The sequence below is a fragment of the Anopheles marshallii genome, chromosome 3 (genome assembly GCF_943734725.1).
Source record: "Anopheles marshallii chromosome 3, idAnoMarsDA_429_01, whole genome shotgun sequence".
Taxonomy (NCBI): Eukaryota; Metazoa; Arthropoda; class Insecta; order Diptera; family Culicidae; genus Anopheles; species Anopheles marshallii.
The window spans coordinates 1609738-1631374 of record NC_071327.1 but is presented as its reverse complement, the minus strand read 5'-3'; the positions used below and the strand labels follow the sequence as shown (position 1 = coordinate 1631374).

General features: G+C 47.0%; 2 protein-coding genes across 2 annotated transcripts; one reads left to right on the top strand and one right to left on the bottom strand.

Annotated features, from left to right (window-relative positions):
• Positions 1-1947: 1947 nt before the first annotated feature.
• Positions 1948-21633, bottom strand: LOC128715711 (rap guanine nucleotide exchange factor 2). The gene is made up of 5 exons (XM_053810623.1): positions 21118-21633; positions 7215-7403; positions 3228-7125; positions 2769-3152; positions 1948-2024 (listed from the first exon to the last, which is right to left on the bottom strand). Exons 1-5 carry the CDS (start codon positions 21631-21633, stop codon positions 1948-1950), a joined length of 5064 nt encoding a protein of 1687 aa, XP_053666598.1.
• Positions 8220-9775, top strand: LOC128714581 (uncharacterized). The gene is made up of 2 exons (XM_053809453.1): positions 8220-8246; positions 9188-9775. The coding sequence occupies exons 1-2, from the start codon at positions 8220-8222 to the stop codon at positions 9773-9775; spliced, it is 615 nt and encodes a 204-aa protein (XP_053665428.1).
• Positions 21634-21637: the final 4 nt, after the last annotated feature.

The following is a 21637-nucleotide window of genomic DNA, read 5'->3' as shown; positions in this document are numbered from 1 at the left end:
AGAAGAATAAATAAATACAATCCGGTGTTGAAATATATAATTGTGAACAAATTCCTTGTTTGCAGGTTTTCGCAGTGACTGTAATGAACGATAACGGCTGATAAGCTTATCACCTTATCTGCTGTGTCCGTGCACAATAGGATAGCTATTATAGACGCTAGATAGATCAATAAAACTGTCCGGAAGGAGAGCAACACTGGATCCTGGGCACGGATTAGTGACCTGGCCATGAGAGCGAGCCAAGAAGAAGAAAAAGAAGTCAGAGTATCGTGGAAAGCCACGAAAATCAGCTCTTGTTTTAACGCGCACGTTAATCACCCTTTTCAAACAAAAGAACGCACAGAAAATTAGAATCCTCGATATGACTCGTTACAAGAGGAAGCAAATACTAAAGGAACATTGGCAAGAAGTTGGTTGTGAAAAATGTTCTACCATATATTGGATTGTTTCATGTGTGGCTGACAGTACACAACCATGTGTACAGGAATTCACGCGCGAAGCTTATGTGAAGCGCCGAGTTCCAGTCCGTACCGCTGTAACAAAATTTCCTGGGCACTCAGCTGCGCGTGCTCAGCAACTTCGGTAACTCATTACAGGGAGCTCGAACGATCATCGAACGGCCATCCACATTGATCAACTAGATACCTTTAAATGGTTTAACAAATTGCACAACCATCTTCACCTTACTTGGCTGAAATGTTCCATTATTTGAGCGGAATCGTTTGAAACCAAACCTTACCTAATGATTTTTTTTAATATTAAATGTAAAATCAAAATACAAACACACACGTAAAGCAATTGTTTGCACTTTCTTATATACGAGATTGGTCAGTGGAACAACGATTCGTACGTGATAGAACGGCTAAAGCTACTTGTGTTTGATGTGAGTGTATATCATTGTGATTATTGTGGTGTAATCACACGCCAACAGAGTTACAGTTACGATTTGAGTTTTGATCCTGCTTTAGTCATATGTTTAACATTTATAATATCTTCAAGGTACATGGCTTCATGTAAATACATCAAGTAAACAAACTTTTCCATACTTTTCACCGTCTACCGCGCCATTCCCCACACACACACGCACACAAACAGGAGACACACCGATTTCTTGGTAGGAAAGAGATTTTTTTTTGGTAAAGAGAAATGCAACAATCGGTCATATAAATCTTCCCTATCCTTGTGGAAAGTGTACACACATTGATGACACATTCTATTGATGTCACTTCATAATGGATTGTGTCCTAATAAAGATGTGTGTTGTGAGGTGGAAGGCGAAAAGGAGAACGGAGATTGCGTTTACATGTCTACAAAATATGCATTTTCATCTGCTTTGCTTCAGCATCAGTCTTGGGGATGGAAATTAGTTTTCTGTCTGTTTCTTTATTCTCAATTTTGGGCACAAAAGGTTCCAGAGAGTAAGAGAGACCTTCGTAACGGTTCGCCACGAAAGTAAATTCTACCAGTTACGTTGTCTATCAGTATCATTGTGCAATAGAACACACTCCTTCCTCCCATTCTACAGTGGTAAACGCGTCTAAAAAGTGACTCAATCAAGAACTTGTGATCGGCCGGAAAAAGCTGTCCAGCGCTTTTTCCCCCACTAAGCGGAAGAGAACGTCAACAGAGGTGTACCCGGTATTGTACGTGTTGCGAATGTAGCTTGACTCTCGGACCTGTCTAACGTCCGATTTTTACGAACGATTTCGCAGTATCTTTGCAAACATTCACTGATTTAAACATTAATGTGATTAGTTCAACAACAATATACCATCAAATACGATTAACGATACCACCAGTTACGGTTGAGTGGTTGTGGATGCGGCTTCGGATAAATACTTGTTCTTATTTGATGGCGAAATGAAATTCTTTTCTTTATCAATTTCAGATGACCTTTTATCAATCCGTCCCTTCCATGCATGGGTAAGCTCTTGGCGGTGCCGTTGTTTAAACATCCGTTGAAATCGTTCCCAGACAATCCGTCTCAACGGACTCACACGTTTCATCGTTCTGTTTGACATCACCTGAAACAAGTTCTGCAAAGATGAAACAATTTCATCGTTCAACATGTGTGCGTGTGTGTGTACGCAATGATCAGGAAGGGCTAATGATCATGCAGAAACAATAATAACACCAAAAAAAAAACACATACAAAACATTTAAGACCAAATTGCATTTCATTCCATGCAACGCAAATGTCACGTAAGTCAAATGGAAAAGAAACACACTGTCGCCACATGCAAAGATTGTTGTGAAAAATGAAACCAAAAGACTTGTCCACACTTATACATAAAAATGAACTCGACACAACACTTTTGGTCGCATAATGGTGTACATAAATAAAATGTATTACATTCATCGACTGTAACCGAAACAGTGTTGTGTAGAGGAAAACAAAAACACACAATGAAAAGACAAAACAAATCTAAATTCCAATCAAATGGATCATCTTTCGGGAAATATAAAAGAAACATTTTGCACACAGATTTTCCTATCGAAACATGCAAATGCCAGCGAGAATTAAAACAAATACACCAAAAGATCGCGTTCATGTGAATTGGTTTTTGCGATGGGTGAGAAACAACGATAAAAACGAAAAATGATAAGAATTATTTCATGTTTACTTATATGTAATGATCTTCTACCTAAACTACTCCGAAAAGAGAAAAATTACTACAATTACCAAATTTTTGTCACACTAGTTAAGGGAAGGAATTAAAAAAAAACGGATTCTACTGATGGGAAGAACAATTGCTTAAAACACTCACCGGAAGCGGCACTGCTCAGCACGGTTACGGAACTGCTTTCTGCCGACAGGTCTATACTTGGCGGCGGCAATGGAGGTGGTGCTGAATCGATGGTTTCGTGCAATCGTGCCGGTATTGCTGGTGGTAAGTTTGGACACACACCACCAGAGGAACTCACTGATGTCCCGCCACCTCCGCCTCCACCACCACCACCACCACCACTGTTTCCGGTGTACATGGGTGATAACGCATTTACGGCCGGTGCGACAAAGTTCGGTGCGATCGGCGAAATGCCTACGGCCGAAATGATACGCGACGAGTTGCCAAAGTTTTGGTGGGGAGTTGGGTAGGGCGGTGGAATGGTTGTACTATTACTGCTGGCAATTCTTCGATGTGCCGTTTGAGCTGTTGGATAGAAACAAGCGAAAAATATGTTAGCATTCACATAATCTGTCTGTTTTATTCCCGGCTGTTGCGTACCATAGTTCGGTGGACTTCGGAAGGAGCTACTCTCTGGCGGGAGTTCCATCGGTGGTGGTATTTGACTAGGTGCATCGACAGAACTTTCCAGTATCCTGCTGGCCAGTACTGGCCGGCCGTTCGCATACATCGACATGGTGGCGCTATAGTTTGGTGGATTCGGCAGCATGCCTGCCAAATGGACACCGCCGGCAGTTGTACCGGCACCGGTCGCATAACCTCCGGCTGCGTGTGCCGATGGCGGAGGATATTGCGGAGGTCCCATCACGCCCGCACTTGTTGAAACACTGCCGGCTCCGGTTCCGGTTGCTGTAGCACCTACGCAACAGTGCGCTGGAGACTGCGAGGGACTGATCGTTATGCCCGTCCCATGATGCAGATAGTTCGTGGGCGGATGGGCGTGATGGAAGTGAGAGAGCGTACTGTTCAGGTGACCCGACATTGCACCATGATGATGCGGGTGATGATGATGGTGGATGTTGTTTAGCGGTGGCGGTAAGATCGAACCCGCCGAAGGATGTCTCGGTTGGTGTGGCCGTGTTTTCGTTTGCTCCGACAGTGACAGCAGCTTTTTGACGGCTTGTGGCGATGCGGCACCAAACTTCGGTGCTCCACTATTGCCACTGCTTGCACTGCCGATCGATAAGCTGCTCATGCCCAGCCCGAGTGCTCCCTTTTTGCCTTCGCTGGTCGAACTGGTGCTCGATGTTGTGGAGAGTGTCGGAGATGGGTACCGTTTGCGAACCTGCACTGTGTTCGGTGTGGTGCCACCCTGTGCTTCACACTCCAGCGACAATCGATGCAGCTCATCCTCGTCCGTGATGACTTTCATATTGTTCAGGTACGCCTTCACTCGCCGCACCATCTGCGCTTCTTCGAACATTTTCTTCGGGTTCGGGGCCGCGGTCGATTTCTTTCTTCGCTTTACCGTCTGACTGTGCGCGAATGCTGATACACCCGATGTGATCGATTGTGGTGGCGGAGCGTGCGTGACGAGCATGAGATTACTGCTACCGGACGGTACCGACATCTGATTGAGCGCAAGCATGGCCGAGCTGGGAGGCTGACATTTGTACTCCAGCATTGTCAGTATGTCGTACGGCGAGTTGCACATGTGCAGCAGCGTACGAATTTCCTTCGAAATCATGCGCAACTTCTCGAAGTTGATCAAACTGTCGATCTTCGTGTCATTGCCGAGATGTATGAAGGTGAGATCCTTCTTCACCACCGGGTAGAACGGAATGACGGGCTGTTGCGCGTTCAGCTCAGTTTGTATCAGCTGCCGGTACTTGGACATGTTTCGCGACGGATCCATCAAGTCCTGCAGATCGTTAAACAGCTTTTGATACTTTGACGGTAGCTTTTCCCACGTCTGTCTCAACCGGCTCACAGCGGCGTGCCCGAGACCGCTGATGATCGCAAACAAGCTGTTGAAATTCTTACACTCCTTACAGTGGCGGGCAATCTTGATGAACTGTTTGATGATCTTGCAACGGCGCATCATGTTGTGTTCGCTACAGACTTCCGTCACCACCCAGAACATTTCCCTATTGACCAGCTCGGCGAACCTCACCAACATCGGCTTCCCGTATCGGCTCTTCAGATTAAACAGATCGTCGATGTATTCCGTCGATTCGATCTGACGGAAGATGGCAAAGTCCTGCAGCGTCAACTGTATTGCCAGCTCGTTTGCGTTCAGCTGCAAAAAGTGCACGGCACTCTCGCGTATTAGCTCTGGCGCTACATCGTCCGGTACAAGCGTCTCGGTGATGCCGTTCGTTTTCAAATAATACCTCGAACTAAGCCCAATACGTTCGGCAAGATTCTGCAGTTGGTCCGGCAAACGACGCTGCTTGATCATACCACCCTCGCCGACACTCACCTCGCACAGCGAAAAGTTCGAACTTGGATCGTGTATACCGAACTCCTGCAGCGCCAACATCACCACCTCGTGTGCGGTCGTTTCTTTGTGCACCAGCAGGTACTTGCACGTTTGGTCCGACTTGTACACCTTCAGGATGTGCTCGGGAAAATCGCTTACACGCTGCTCCTCCAGGTACGTACTGCTCGTCTTCGTCGGGATAATCGCCTCCGTCGACTGAGCCTTTGCCGGTGTGCAGTGGTTTTCTCGCAAATCCGGATTGCTCTGGTAGGTGGAGGTCGGTGGCGTTTCGTCCGAGTCCGCCGTCGTTATCGAGGAGGTCGATATGGACGAAGCCTGTGACGAAAAGTTCACGCTTATGCCCGACGACCGATCGCTGCCTCCCTCGTAGTTGCTTCCATTGTTACTGTTACCGTTGTTGGTGCTGCTACTACTGTTACTACTGTTGTTACTGCTGCTGTTATTATTGTTGTTAATATTGTCATCCTGGAAGACGCTATTCTTTGGCAGTAGGTTCATCTTGATCAATGCCTTTTGGATGCGCTTCTTACCACCGAGCGTCATGAAACTGCCACCCTTGTTGTTGTTGATCTGCGAGGACGAGGACGGCGTTGATACGCCAGAATCCTTTCTCCCGTACTCGATGTCTCGCACCGGAAGTGGCATAAGAAACTGGGGCGTAGGCAACAACCCACCGACTTTGTCCACCAGATCGAGAGATTTTTGAGATTGCAGCAGATCCACGCGCAGGCCTTTCTTTAGATCTAGCTTCATCTTTCCCGAATCACCGTCCGCATTCGAATGCATACCCTTCAATGCCCACAGATTGCTCTTGACGGTAATACTAAGATGTGTAGTGCCCATTAGAATTTCCAATGCTCGCACGCACGTCACATGCTCGAAGCTCTGCCCATTTACCTCCAGTATCTGATCGCCTCGTTTCAGTCCCACTTCGTATGCTTTCGTTTTCGGTTCGACCAGCGTTATAAAGATTCCGCCAGGGCCACTGGAAATCTGGAAGTTTAGATCTTCGTCCCGGGAACTACGCGCCAGGGTAACGTTCCTTTCTCGAGCATTATGCTGCGCGTACACGTGCAACATTTGTCGCTGCTCTCCCATGTTCTTTTTCACCAGTGCGGATTCAAAGATTTCCAAGAATTCCATCATCTGCGGATCGGTGTCGAAATCCGTGAAGTGATTGTTTACCCATAGTAGAACAACGCGCGTCACCCGATCACACAGCACGCTATCCCCTGGCGATGAGGAAAAGTGATGTGAAATTAATGCTGCTGCGCCGTCGACGAGGTCACTAGAAGCTCCTCCACTCTCCTCACCACTATTGTCGACGTTGAACCATTTCAGCAGCTGCTTCGAAATGTCAATCGGATTGCTGATAAATGTACGGAATGTGAGCAGGAAGTCTTCCACATAGTTCGGGTCCGTCAGGGTCGTGTCCTCTACTAGCTGATGCATCAGCCGCTCCACCGTACCGCGTATAACGACATAACCCTTGCGCGAACCGTTCTCTCCGGTGGTGTTGCGTAGCTCTGTCACCATCACCACCTGGCCGTCTTCCTCGATCTTGCGTATGTTGTCTTCGCCCTGGTGCTGTATCCGATAGTAATCCGTCTGTGTGATGCACACGAACTGGCAGTCATCGCACTTGGTACGCATTACGCCCCGATGGTACAGTTTGTCCATCGTCGGCATAATGCCGAAACTGTCACCATAGTGCAGATATTCCACCTCGCCCGTACTATGCTCGATCTCCACATGTCCATTGATTAGTACACTCCAAGAGTCCAGCTCTTCGCCATCGTTCATCACGACCGTACCGGCTTTCTCCACCACCGCGAACACCATCACCGAACAGAGCGCCCGGCGTACCGCGAAAGTCATGTTTGTGAACGCTTTCAGCTTTTGTGTAAACTCGAGCAATATCTCTATGTCTTCCACCGTTCGGTCGCTGGGATCCTTTTCCAAACATTCACGTACCGTATCCCGAACGCTTAAACTCTACGGTCAAAGAAGAAGGCGAGGTACCAGGGATTAGATCAATAGTTACGTCACGGGGGGGGGGGGGGGTTTGTGACGGTCATACTTACATCTATACTTTCAGCAATGTCTTCTTCGTCGGAATCGACTACCGATTCCACCAAACCGGAGAGATCTACCTCATCCGAATCCAGCGAGGAGCTCGTTACAGAAGTCATGGTGTCAGCCTGGCTGGTATCACTTGAATGAGATAATCGATTGCCTTTGTCATAAAGCTCTGGATAGATGCTAGTAGTTAGCTGTAAATAAAAAATTAGATATCGACAGATTAATTTACATGCAGCAACAAATCCTATAAAACTATAGACAGTGTTAACGGTTGGTTTGAATGTCATTCTACACAAGCAATAGGGCGAAAACGGAAACGTCACCGCAATTTCGCCCCAGCTTCAAACAATCGCCCGTAACACACACACATCCACGCAATCCAAACGCAACTAACCGCACCGAACGCACGCACACAAGCGCGCAGTTCACCGAGCGCGCAACATCAACGCGAAGTCCAAACATCTGTCAAAAATTTTCGACTTCTTCCGCGTTGTGTATCGTGTTTGGAACGTTGTTTCGCATTGTTGAGTGTCCGTAACCGTGTTCCATGCAAAATATTGCTCAATTCACCGTTTATCCGGTCCAACGATTAAACATTAAACAGGCAGCGAAACAACTCTTCGCCGACGCTTATTTATTGTGCAACAAAAACAACAACGTATGGCGTGTGTGTAGGCTCTGGCTCGCTCTCGGTAAAATCAAGTGTCGAAGCATAGGATCAAACAGCAGCCACACATTTGTTTAGCTATTGACTGGACTTTCGAAGCTCGAACAACGTCACCAACAATTGCTGCTGCTGCTGCTGCGCCTTGCGAGCTCGCGCCGTCTGGATTCGGTGCATGCAATCGATAATACGACAGCGAGACTGCGTTTGTGCCAAAACTCAACAGCTGGCCGTAGATTGGTGCGCTTACGAAGTGTGTGCACAGCATAAAACGAACGGAACTGGAAAGCAAAAAACCACAAAGTTCCGTTGCCCCGTGCAGGAAGCTTCGGATGGATAATTAATGCCAGTTCTCGTCAGCATCTGCTTAGTACAACAACTCATCCTCTATCGTGCAAATATAATTGTGCCTTGGTGTCCGCAACCGCAGATATACACGACGGGCGACTATAGGGGGAAAAGTGTCCTTCGCTTTCCGCACCAACTTAACATCATAGTTTGTGGGCAGGTGCAAGAGTGTTGTTTGAGAGCTCAGCAACCAATTAATGCCCGTGGTTACTTGCGGCAGCACGGGTCCTATAGCAACGGCAGCGATCCATCCATCCGCAGCAACCAACAACGAAAGCAAAGAAACCAAGGGCAACACATAGGAGCTTGTTGGTTATTGTTGCTACGTATCCCTAGGTGAGAGAGAGAGTGCAAACACCGCCGTCTGTTTCCCCGGGGGCTTTACTGGCGTGTCGTACTGCAAGCATACACGCATCCAGCAAAACACTCTCCTGCTTCCGTGAAGAGTGTGTGAAAACACTCAGAAGTGTGCCAGAAAGTTAAAAAAATCCACCACAACCCAACTTTTCCCAGCATGGTAAGGACATAAGGTCTCCCGCACAGTTGGAGGTAGAAATCAAAACGTTAGCATAACATTTCTCCCATCCCACACACACAAGTGGGCATGCTTTTTCTGTTGGTTTAAGCATTTTCTAATTTCATTTGCCTTTCTTTGGTTCACCCCACGCGCCCCACTCGTGCATCCAATGTGGTCTGCTACCCTTGAGTCTCCCCGGCAAACACACGAGAGAGCACATATTTGGTCAAGGGCAACTTTCGCCGAAACATTTTGCCAACCCACGCATCAGCATGATGTACGTTGGGTGAAAAAGTAATGTTTCAGTGTCCCTTGCCGTACAGAACGGACAGCAAAAAAAACTCCTCAAATCTCAAACACGACCACTTGCTGTTTTGACCTTTGCTTAATTTTCAACCCCTCAGTTGATTCATTTCTCTCTTGTTCTTCTTTTTTTTTATTTACAGGCGTCCGGATCTGTGTCCGTTTCCACAGGAACAAAAACCACCAACAAAACTGGCATGACCGGTACCGTGACGACGGGCGTCCCTACCGGTGGTGCGGGAGGTGGTGCCGGTGGACGCAAAAAATCCGGCCCCAAGTTCGAGCTTTCCGACGAACAGCGGCAGGACATTAAGGAAGCGTTCGATCTGTTCGATTCGGAAGGAACCGGAATGATCGACACGAAGGAGCTCAAGGTGGCAATCCGGGCGCTTGGGTTCGAACCGAAGAAGGAGGAGATTAAAAAGATGATTGCCGAAATCGATAAGGACGGTTCGGGGAAGATATCGTTCGATGATTTCCTGCAGCTGATGACGGTCAAGATGGCGGAGAAGGACTCGAAGGAAGAGATACTGAAGGCGTTCCGGCTGTTTGACGACGATGAAACGGGTACTATTTCGTTCAAGAATCTTAAGCGGGTCGCAAAAGAGTTGGGCGAAAACCTGACCGATGAGGAACTGCAGGAAATGATCGATGAAGCGGATCGGGATGGAGACGGGGAGGTTAATCAGGAGGAATTTCTGAGAATTATGAAGAAAACTAGCCTATACTAAGGAAGAAGGGCCATTGTATTTAGGGACGGTGTGTTTATGTTTAACGATACCATCAATGCATTTACTTTGTTTGAAAAAGCAGGGTTTCTTATCGTAATACAGGAAGGACAACTAATGAAAGCCAAAGCCAAACATGGGAGTAAACTAGCTACCACACTTCGGACGCATATGCGGTTGCACCAGAAAGTTACATAAGGGTATAAAAGCGCTAAAAATGCGATTTGAGTTTATCAACGAATTACAAAAAATCAGAAGCACACGTAAGACTAAGAATCTTCCATTGCAATCTCCTTCACATTCCACACCCGCAACGTGTTGCATTTCCCACAATCGCCAGAGCAGACCAAACAAAACTTAACTGCATTTGATCACCCCAAGGAATAATGGCACTGTAATAGGGGGTTTCTCGAGCGATTCAAGCGCGTTGCCATTGTAACTCGCGCACTGTCTCTTTTCTTACGACTTATTCCTCTTAAAGAGGCCAACACTAAAAGCTATTAGCGTTGCAAAAAAAAAAAGAAACAAACGAAGCTATTGATAAGGAAAATGTGAAAGATCGCATATTTCAACCCGATGACAAAAGTGTTACTGATAATCTATTGATGATATAGGTACGTTTAAAGTAGAAACGCGCACGATTCAGCGCACAACACACACTCAGCACAGGCAAAACCACAACCGGTTGCGCATGGTTTAGGATGCAAGTTAATCATTTGAATTCCCACCTAACCAAATCTTTCCGCTCCAGTTGCCTCTTTTCGGCACAATTTACGTAGGGAGAGGCACAGCAAAACGAAAACGTGCTTGTTTTAATCAGTAGGACAAAGCAAGGGGAAAACGCAATGCCCGATGCATCTTACCGATCCAGGGAGATATCACTTTTCCGGGATCGTTTTTGAAACATTAAGCTTTACCACACCACAGACACACAACTCACTAACTCGCGCGCTCTTACTGCATTTTGCCTGGAAGACTAAAGAAGTATTAAATGCTACTCGTTTACCGATCGCGCCTCACACGGGTAGAACTTACGGACGCATTAGCCGGCTCTCCCAACTGCAACGAGAAACGGATGCACACACGCACTATGGCTTCTTTAACGATAGCGGCGCATAATGTAGTGAGTTATTGAAACAAAAATCATGGAACGGCGGCAGCGGCACCCGAAAATGGAACAAAGCAAGGAATTTCAGGTTGATGGGGTTTTAATGTGAATCGTGCTCGATGAAAATTTACTGTGCTGATACGATAACGGAACGGTTCCCAAAATGTGCGGGATGACATTTAAATATGACTACAAACAACACACACACACGATTACAGCAGCAACTATGTAGTGCATAGTAAGGACTTGATCGTTCAAATATATAAAATATATATTTTCTTCAACAAATGAGACAAAACAGCTGCTAAATCGTATTCCACATCTATCCGAAAAGCAATTCCGAAGACTGTTTTACAGTTTTTTTTAGAAATTGGAGTACTGGAGGGAGTCAGCCAACGTAAAGCATCTAAAAAAGATCAGGCATAAGGTAGAAACGGAAGAAAATATGGACGTCTGGCGAGAATTTCTGTGGTGTGATTAACTGGATGAGTTCTACCATTATGAGGGTTAACATTTTTGTTAAAAAATCTGTTCATGGCCTTGAGTTTCAAACTATTGAAACATTGGGCAAGGAATTCTGCAACTTTCCGAACTTTAAACCCATGATTTCCCAAGAATACCTTCATCAAAAATTATGTTACCAACCTATCGATTATACGGAACACCGAAGAAGATAAGGGGTTTATCCGAAATCTAAACACAAAAGGGCACTTGCATGTAAAAATTCGCCCAGAACAACCAACCCGTAACAATGGGATTTTTAGTGGGCATTTTTCTCTGCTTTTGGTATTAAAAATAACCCACAACGTTCGCCACAGTATGGGTGGAATAAGAACCTGCCGTCACCACAAGCGTAAACACATAAAAGTTGTCTTGCCTCAGGCACAATGACGATGTCGATTTTACAAACGGATGAGTTCTGCAGATATTACAACATACCATGCCCATATGTAAAATGGCGCACGGTCAAATGCGGGGAGCGGGTATTGGTCTATTTCCGGAAGGATTCAGCTGGAACGAGGTCGACCCCACTGTGCTATGCCGATTTCTGCTCGTTCCAGTGCAGACGACTCATAGCGAGCCGTACGAGCTCTCCCGCACAGCTTAAATTAGATGTCAATCAAATACAGACAACAACGCCGCCAATCCGTTCAATGCCATTCAATTGCATACGATATGGGACGTATTAGCGCACGGAATGAACTGACGCTCTGCCCCACGGGATGCAGTCTATTTTCTTTAAATTATCACACTCTCCACAGATGGCTGTGCAAGTTAAGGGGAGCATTGATACAGCGATAAGGGCATGCGTCGTTTTGGCCGTCTTATGAATCATGTATTAGAAATCGAATCAGTTGTGTAACGTCGTGACGGTGTTCCTCGTTGGTGGATGGTGGGTTTTTGGCAGCTTCACAATGAATAATGAATAGTAATGATGGAGCAAAGCGAATATTCATTAAGCGCTCCAAAGATTGTGCTGCTGCTGGTGGAGCTAAAGTCCGGAGTAGTTATAATCCCGCCACTGGCAGTTAGTGTGAGGCAGCGAGCATAGATTTGCTGGAACTAATACTGCTTGTTAAATTACGTGTAAAGCTATTGGATTAATTGTTTTACTCGTAACGAACGGCCGAATCCATTTTTATAGCCAATAATTATGGATGTTTACTGTCGATAATTGGTATCCTCCCAACACCACCACTGGCACAATGGTGGACGAATGAAATTAGCATGACGAAAAACTAATCAAACCTTAAGCACACTTTTCCTTTTTGATGCCCATTTTTGGCTAAGTGAATTGACCGCACGAATGCGCGTTGAAGACTCTCGCACGTGAAAGGGAAAACTTGGCACAAAATGGACCAAAAAAGTGAGGAGCAAGTGTGCGTACGTACAAGGAAATCACAAACAGTGACGAGTGGCAATGCTGCCACACAATTTATGAGCAGCCATTATCAGAAGAGCATAGACCGAAACGAACATATATCGAATCGAATCGTGACAGAATGAATCATCGCATCAGCATCAGTGCCAGAGACCGTCCTCGTTGAGCCGAACTGAGAAGTTCGGAGTTACATTCATTAAGGGCCCTTAAAACCATGGGCGTCTTTTGAAAAAAAATCCCTCTTCTGCCATTCTTCTCCTTCGCTGTACCGAAAGGGTGTCTAATCTACATGATAGACGACTCTGGAGCCGCTGGCTTAGCGGTCTGGTGGTTGCTCTTCTAAACGGCACAACGGCGTAGTCAATAGACATTAACCGACTCAAAAAAAAAACGAAACACACCAGGAAGAGATTGTGGGGAGAAAAAAACAAGTGGCATGGAATGCATGTGCCATGCATGCACTTAAAAAGTGCTCCGATAAAACCAGACGCGTTCCCTCATCTTCCAGCACGGACCATTAACCCCAAACGCTCCCTCGTCGGGGCTTTGATTTGGTTTTATCCACACTTTTTCCATCCATCCAGATATTTTTCTCCACTTCTTGGTGTGCCTAAAATACGCAACGAAACAACAATCATGTACACCATGCGCAGATTGCTCGTAGATTGGGATAAAACTCGTCTAAAAGGAGGAGTAAATTTCGTGCCTAAGCTTGAGCCAAACATTGAACGGTGGTGGAAAATATAAAGCTAGCTAATTAGGAAGCTTGGAAGATCCGCTACTTCTAACGCTACTACTAGCATCTGTTCTCTATATTGCATCGGAGGCTATCAAATTTTCCAACTGTGAAAATGGCAAACCAAAACAGAAGTGCGAAGAAGCCGATGTGGAGTTAGGCATGGCAGACCAATTCCCGAGGAAACAAATGTTCCTCCCGAGCGTTGATCACCACCACGTTGTCTAGTGAAAGTGGCCCCGACGCCACTTGAGTGGCTTTAGCAAAGCTCACCCGTGCAGGAACTCCGGAAGCACTTGCCCACTTGACAACCACTTCGGACGGATGGATATTTCTTTGGGCCACATTTTCCCGAAGGTTGCCACACTTTTCGGGTTCGAGGAGGGAAACTTTTTCGGGCCCCTTCAAGCGGTATGGATCGAACGCGGTAAGCGGAACCCAGACACCACACTTCGAGCGTGTGGATGCGGCGAACGACAAGCAGTTACCAGCTCTGCCGGGAAGCGGCAGCTCAATTGGACACTTAATGTAATTGAAGCTATTTTGAGTGGCTACTGTCTGTGTCCCGGTGGCGACCTCCGGCGGCGCGTTGGTGGAAGAATTCCGAAACTTGCAGCAGCTACAGCTACAACACACATACATCGGATCGGGTGGTGGTGATCTTTCCCTACAATTTTCCGTTTGACTCCCCGCTGCTACCAACGTCTTGATCGCTCTGCCGCTCCCATTCGGAGGGCTCGTTCGAAACGTTACGAAACAGCGCTTTGTACGCGCTCAAACAACAATGGAGGAAAGCGAGATTCTACTCCCCGCTGTTTTTGGGGAAGATCATTCCGCCTTTTTGCGCTATTGTCCGACAACACCACAAATGCCAAGTGACATCGGTGGGAGGAGGGCATCGAAATGGTACAAGACATGGTACAAGGGACAACACCCCTTAAGAGCATGTCACCACCCATAAGGCCCATGTGTCAACCACCCATCATCATGAACCTCCACATAATATGCCACACACACTGTTTGCCCTTGCCCGCACACGACAAATCGGTTGGAAGCAATGAACAATGGCTTTATATGCACACAGCCCGCTGTGTACCGTCTGCTCTGCAGTACTTCTCCCTTAAATGTGGACAATTTCTTTTCTGCCCCTTTTGATCTTTTTTTTGTGTGTAGTTTCCTCGTTATTTACTATTGCAAGTGAAGGTTAATTCGAAACACCAGAATTGTGTGTCGCTTTTATGTAAGTGTCAATTCTGCGTGTCAAAATGTGGTGCCCCCCAAAAGCCCATGTTTGCTTCGATCTGCCATTTCCACTTGTAAAGTTATTGTTCCATTTGTGGTGTGCCAAGTGTCAAGTCGAGTAGATTCATTGTTTTTTTTTTGCTCTCTTTTGATTCATATTTAACTCTTAAAGTTATGCAATAGATGACTTATAAAATGAGTTTTAACACTTTTTGAGCCCGCATTAATAAGTCTCCAAATAATAGTAAACTGTATACATGCAGGCGTTTAATACAGAGATTAATGTCAAAATTGTCCCTAATTATGGAGAGATCGGTTGAAAAGTTAAATAAGTTTTTGAAATAAAGTTATAAACAAAACCTAAGACTGTTCCATATTATATGCTTGAAAGGAATAATGCGACAAAATAGAACCCAAATTGGACACATCGTATTAAAAACATCATCAATGAACAACAAAATTCAGTTCATTGACCGTATTTATAAAACCGAGCAATCGCTTGATTGATCAAAAAGTGCCACTGTTTTGACGTGACTATCCCGTCCATTTGCGACCTACACCTCCACCTTCCACCCCTCAAGTGACCACGTTTCGCCACTTCAGTGTAAAAACGGTGTCACAACATTTAACCCGCGCACCCACGGAAGAAGCGCAACCCTCCCGCCACCCAAAAACCAGTAACAAACGTAACAAAACGGAAACAACACATGTCCACCACCGGGACAGCAGCAGCAGCAGCAGTCATCTCCTTTTCAATCCTCCACAATACTCGTGGGGGGTGGTGTAGTGCACAGTTCAATAGGCTCTCTAATGAGGCTGCTGTTCCACTGAGCTACATTCACACCGGGACCAGCAATCTGTCCTCAAGAACCGGCTCCGCGTACCGAGCGTGCGGCATAACGCAACACAAAACACACGAAAAGCCACCGGGAATGGTCCAAGAGGTGTGTGTGTGTGTCTGTGGCCTCACCCTATTTGCAAAACATTTCCGGATCGACAAATGGGATTGTTAACACGCCTGCCTCGCCGGCGGTCTGTGGCTGATGGGTTGATGGGTGGGATCGGTCTAGATCTGTTCGTTTTCATTCCCAGCTTCATGTTGCCACCTCATCCGGATGCTACCGTGGACGTGGCGGGTCTAGATGATGTCCAATCATCGGCATGTTGTACGCTCCATTCCATCTCCCGCTCTTCGGGCTTGGCTCGCTGGATGACATAGTTCACTCACTCGTCTCTGTTGAAGACTTCCGGTGCAACAAAACACCCGTGGGCCGTGGTCCATGCCGGACGGAATAAAGCAATTTCCAACCTACCGGGCGTGATTAAGATGGGAATATAAAATCGATTTAAACTCTTAATCGAATCAGAAAAGATGAGTTTCAATCGGTTCCACTGCCGATCTGCCAGGGCACGTTTCTGGCGTGTTAAATGAGCGCTTCTAGTGAGAAGAGATGGAGTTTGCTGCTATTTTTGCATGGTAGTTTATTTGAAAAATTGATTAAAACCCTTACATTTCTTTGCATTGTTCGCATCAACCGTTAAACAGTTTGTCATGTTACAGTGAATGGTGTCCGGATGGACAACACAAAAATAACGCATAAGTTCTTGCTTGTGGCAATCGTGTAGGAATGGGAAATTGTAAACTACTCTGCCCAACAAAAGCTGCAACATACAATACATATGTCGAAGATACGTTGTACTACTACCTCAGCCTCAGCAGCACGTCCACGTAACGTCGCTTCTTACCACATTGAATGTTTATGTTTTTTTTTTTTGTAGTAACAACTCGAAGTGCATTCCTTTACCATTCGTTACATGCCATCGGTCCGCCACCAGCCACGGTTCCAGCTTCCGTTCGCATTCATTCCATCCCCTTGCCGTGCACATTGCGGAGGAGCAGCACAAACACCCCGCCCCTGTGCATAATGTTTATTCATGGCTCGTGTATAATCAAACCGGCCACCATGGCACGCGCGCACCCGTTTGCGATGCACCTTCTTTATCTAAGCCAGACGACGAATAAAGAATGGCCGGCAGGGAAAGGAATAATATGCCGAGGTGGTCAGTAAGTCAGCATGATCGAGTACGGGACCGAAAGGAAGCGGGCACAGACAAGGGGTCGCTATTAGAGACACATTGCTTCAACACAGCTCCCCCTTCGTGCGTGCGTGCGTGCGTGCAGCCACCGACTCGGAGAGCACGTAACGTTACGCTAATCAAACGGCAGATGGTGGTCGTACCGTGGCGGGTTCGAGCGATGGACACAAAAGCAGGAAGTAGAAGCACACCACCAGTGGCAGAGACTAGGCCACCAATTTGTGACGAGATAACGCACGCATAAAAATCCGCCTCACCCCGGGGAGGGGGAAGGCATACGCTCACAAACACGGGCGCAAGTTGTGCGCCAAACGCCACACCCAGCCGAAGAGATGGCTTCGGTGTGGAGAAAGTTGAAACCGATCAACCATCAATCCAGTCCCATTGTATGTGATTCAGTTTTCCACTGCATGAGAAGCATAAAAACCATTCATGGTTCAATATGCAAATAAGATCATACTCAGTTCCACTGATGTAGGTCAAATGAATCGAATGGAACTGTTTAAAACAAGTTTGCATAAGATGCACTAATGCTGTATCGTAATATAAAACTGTCATTCGCATACTACAGCGTGAGGGGCACGATTGGGAGGCGCAAAAGGGCATGAGAACTAACCAAAAATTAAACCCCATTAAAGATTACACAACACAACCGTGGCCGTTCAAGAACCGGAAGTCGTAAAAATGCATCTCTTCAGTGGCAGCTGGCAAGCCAATGTTACGACCTGCACGAGAGCTATGTAACATTATGCTTTTTTTGGCCATGTTTTGCGACATACGGCCACACGGACGAGGTAATAACAATCATAATGATAATGCTTTCCAAACTCGCTCCCGGAACGGCCCCAGAATCAACCCACCGATTCATCGATCGGGCATCACACGTCAGTGAATGGCGGGGAAGGAATTATGTGGTAGTCGCTTTTGCTGTGTGTGCCGCCGTCACCGTCATTCACCTTTGGCTATTACAACCAATAAAGAAAAACACCGAAATGGTAGCTTCACTTTCACTACCACAAACGGTGGTGCGTTCCGAGGAGGGAGGAGGGGGTGAGGGGGGCTTTTTTCCAACCCCGAAAATATCGTCCATCTTGGCGCGATGGATGGCGAGGTGGTGCGTTACCGTTGTTGTTGATGATCATGACGATCATCATCATGATGATGATGCAATCGATCATTACTAACAAGGAACTCATTTGCAAAGCCTCCCAGGTGCTGGGAGGTCCACCGAAAAGGGGGGAGGGGAGCGATTGGAAAGCATAAAACCACGATGCATGATTACAGTGTTGTGTAATCGATGGAATAAAACTCCAATCCTCCTACCCACTGGCCTTTCCTTTCCAGTCAATGAATATAAAGTGTGCGGCACAACAAAGCGAACAGAGCAGGGGCAATGAATTATTGATAAAGTTTTACGCATTGGAAAACGGTTAGTATTTTCCTATAGTTTCCCAGACCAGAAAAATATGTTACTCCTTTCTGTAAATTTTAAACATAATCTTAAATAGTTTTAAGCCCACCTAACAAAAAAAAACGACACTTTCTTATAAGAGAAAGGAAAAACAGCAAACAACAAACAAACAAGAAAATGAACACAAGACAACAGAAGCACAACAGATCCACAAAGCCAGGCACATCATTAAAAGCTGTTTACTTTGCCATCCCGGCGGGATCTTTCTCTAGTGCTTCATTAAGTGCCCGGGGGTCCGCTAGGGACGTTAGAGAAGACATTTGCTCCCTCCAGCTGACACTACACACGGATTAATGTCTTCCGAAAACGGTGTCATATGCCCGGTGTGCAAGGGCTCGTAGTGTTAAAATGCGAACCAACCCCCGGCCACCACTTGCGAATGTTCGTGTGCCGGAAAGACATTACACGAGGGACTAGTTTACGGTAGAAGGTGCACGAGTAGTTACATATATTTCTTTGCGTATTTGAAGTACACTATACACGTTCTTTTGTAATGAATCCTCTCTTCCCGATGTTATTGTCCGGAGCATTGGACAAAAACAACGGACCACACAACATCCTTCCAGTGCACTAATCCTTTGTTAAGGAAGCAACATAAGATGACAGAAGCAGACAACTATCCCTGCGTAATACGAAAGGACACGGTCCCTTCGGGAACAGGAAGATGGTTGCTGACCTATTGTTGCGCAGCCATTAAACCCTTCCCACAATGCCAGTCAAGCGCCAATTGCAGAGCGCGGTTTGCAGAACAACGTTGCACAGCGCATGAAGTTGACATCGGCTGAACCATTCCAGTTCTTTATCTAGCCTTGAAATTCCTCGCCAGATAACCATCCCATCGATTATTCGCGCCACGAATTCGAATCGCGGGAAGAGAGTCGCACCAACATTCCACGTCCGATTAGATCATTCCGGCCGGTTGTTCGATGCTATGCAAACACCGTCGCTCCGCACCGTTACACGGGTGCCATTGAAATTTAAATTAGCCAAATGCTTCTGTCACTGCTGCAGACGACACACGGGAGAATCAACCTTTTAGCGCGCCCCTGTGGACAACGCCTCCCGAAATGGGTTTGGGTGTAATACGGCAAGCATACGACGGATGAGACCCCCTTGTATTTGTTGGTGGACAATAAATCAAACAATTCACCAGCGAATTACGCTGGCAACGAAGGGGACTGTGTCCATTCGGTCGCAATTTTTGCCATCAAACAGCACCGCTCGCTCGCTTCCTTTTGGGAGGGTTCTTCCGCCAGGGGGATAGAGAACCAGGCCACCTGATGTCAATCGCGATGCTGCACCGAACGGCACACACCAGATGGCGTATAGCAACACCACAATCAAGCCGATTGTGCGGTGTGTAGACGAGCATCGTCTCATCCAAACGATGGTGGTGATGGTGGTTATTTTGCTTGATCTCCGGAGGGAGATTAATCCCATCTGCATTTGCCCCGGCACTGGCACGGTGCACATTAAAGCGCAACGACAGCCAGCTACCAGGTTGTTGGGGTTGGGTTGGATGATCTCGCGGGATCGTTGTTATTAAATCCGATTCCCTTTCCGTGGGTTGGCGGGCTCGGTGCGTAGTGAAATAATTTATCCACCAACCGGAACAGCACAAACCATCAACCGAAACGTAACTCTCCCGCAAATGGGTACAGTGAGTGATGGTCTACCCTGGGCGGGGTAGAAGAACCAGCTTTCCGTGCCTTCGGTGTTGCGGTTTTTTTTTCCTTTTTTGACTTACTGTTTGTCGTAGGTACTAGGAATTGGATGAAACGTAGCACCAGGCCTGTGGCATTGGTCGCGCCGGTTCGCGGTTTTGATGACGTCCGAACGGGGTAGGAAACCCTATCGGCGCATCGCCTGAAAACAACCCCCGGGACGACGACGGAAACAGTACCGGGGAGGACGATGGACTATGGATGGAAGTGCATCGTAACAAGATTAGCATTATGCCTCACCCGATACGAACGGCGACAACGGGCTCTCTCCGTAAGGGGTGGAAAAACTGTCGATTTTAGGTGCATTTTACAGTGAAAGCGGAGGACGTCAATAACGAGGAACGATCTCGGTGATGATGAACGGTTCCGTTCGGTAGTTACTTTCAGTCGTCGATTAAGACACTTGCCACTCGTGTTAGCAATCTTTTCGGTTCCACTTGGCAGCCAGTGATGATTGAATTGCTGTGACAATGTCATATGGTATTTGAGCAGCAAAAAAATCTCTGTTATTTCTCAAATGACTCAATAAAACCGTACCATTCCTAAATAAGGTACCATCATGGTAGCGACACCGGTCTCCGCACGAACGAACCGGACCAAAATCTCATCCCGAAACAATCCCCCGTAGGCAGCACTGACTATTCAGCTACGGGTAAATAAAGTCAAGCCAGAAATGGCAGACCTAGACCTCTTAAGGTTGTTGTACCGAAGAAAGAAAGGCTGAGATCATGGATTGGCAGACGACGGAGCTGGACCGTGAGCGTTTAGAGGTTTAGAGGACTTGCCGCAGAACTTTTGAGAGGATTAGTCGACCAAACCGCAATTGAAAAACTTCGAACAGTACTTCGGGTCGTTGGGAATCTCTCCTGTCCAGTCTAAAGGCAACTTGTGCAACTCTCAATTTTTTACGCCTGTACCTAGAAGCAGAATACGTTACACCTTCGCACCACTACTCCTGCTTTGTAATATAAATAGATAAATAGCCCACACACACACACACACACACAGGCTGTGCCCTCTTTTCATGGGTAAACTTTGTATGAGTTCCCGTCGTGTCCCAAAAAAAGCCCATTCCCGACACTTACCGAGCTAGTGTGCTTCAGACGATGCATGTTCGCGTGCTTGGTGCTGTTGCTGGTGGCCGTCGTGCTGGTCGGGCCGGTTGCATGATTGCTCCCGATGACTCCACCACCACCACCCAGACTGTTGCCGGTGCTACTGTTGACGCTCGCCAGCGCGACGACGGCGGCACCGGCCTGCAGATGATGGCCAGAACTCAACGATGACGTACCTCTGGGGGGTGGTGCCGGTGCAACGGTCGGAACTGGGCCACTGCCACCTCCAGCAACTGGCCCCTCACCAGCGCCACCAGCAAGCGTTTCGCCAATGCCGGCCGTGATTGCAATGCCGTGATGCTGGGGCTGCTCACCTGCAACACGCCTCAGGTGTTGCTGCTGCAGATGATGATTGCTGTGTGCAGGATGCTGTTGCTGCTGTTGATGAAGATGCTGCTGTTGGTGATGATGCTGGTGGTGCAGGAGCGGGCTGTGGTTGGCCGTGGCCTGTTCCGATGGGCTAATTGGCAATTTTCTATCGGTCATTTAT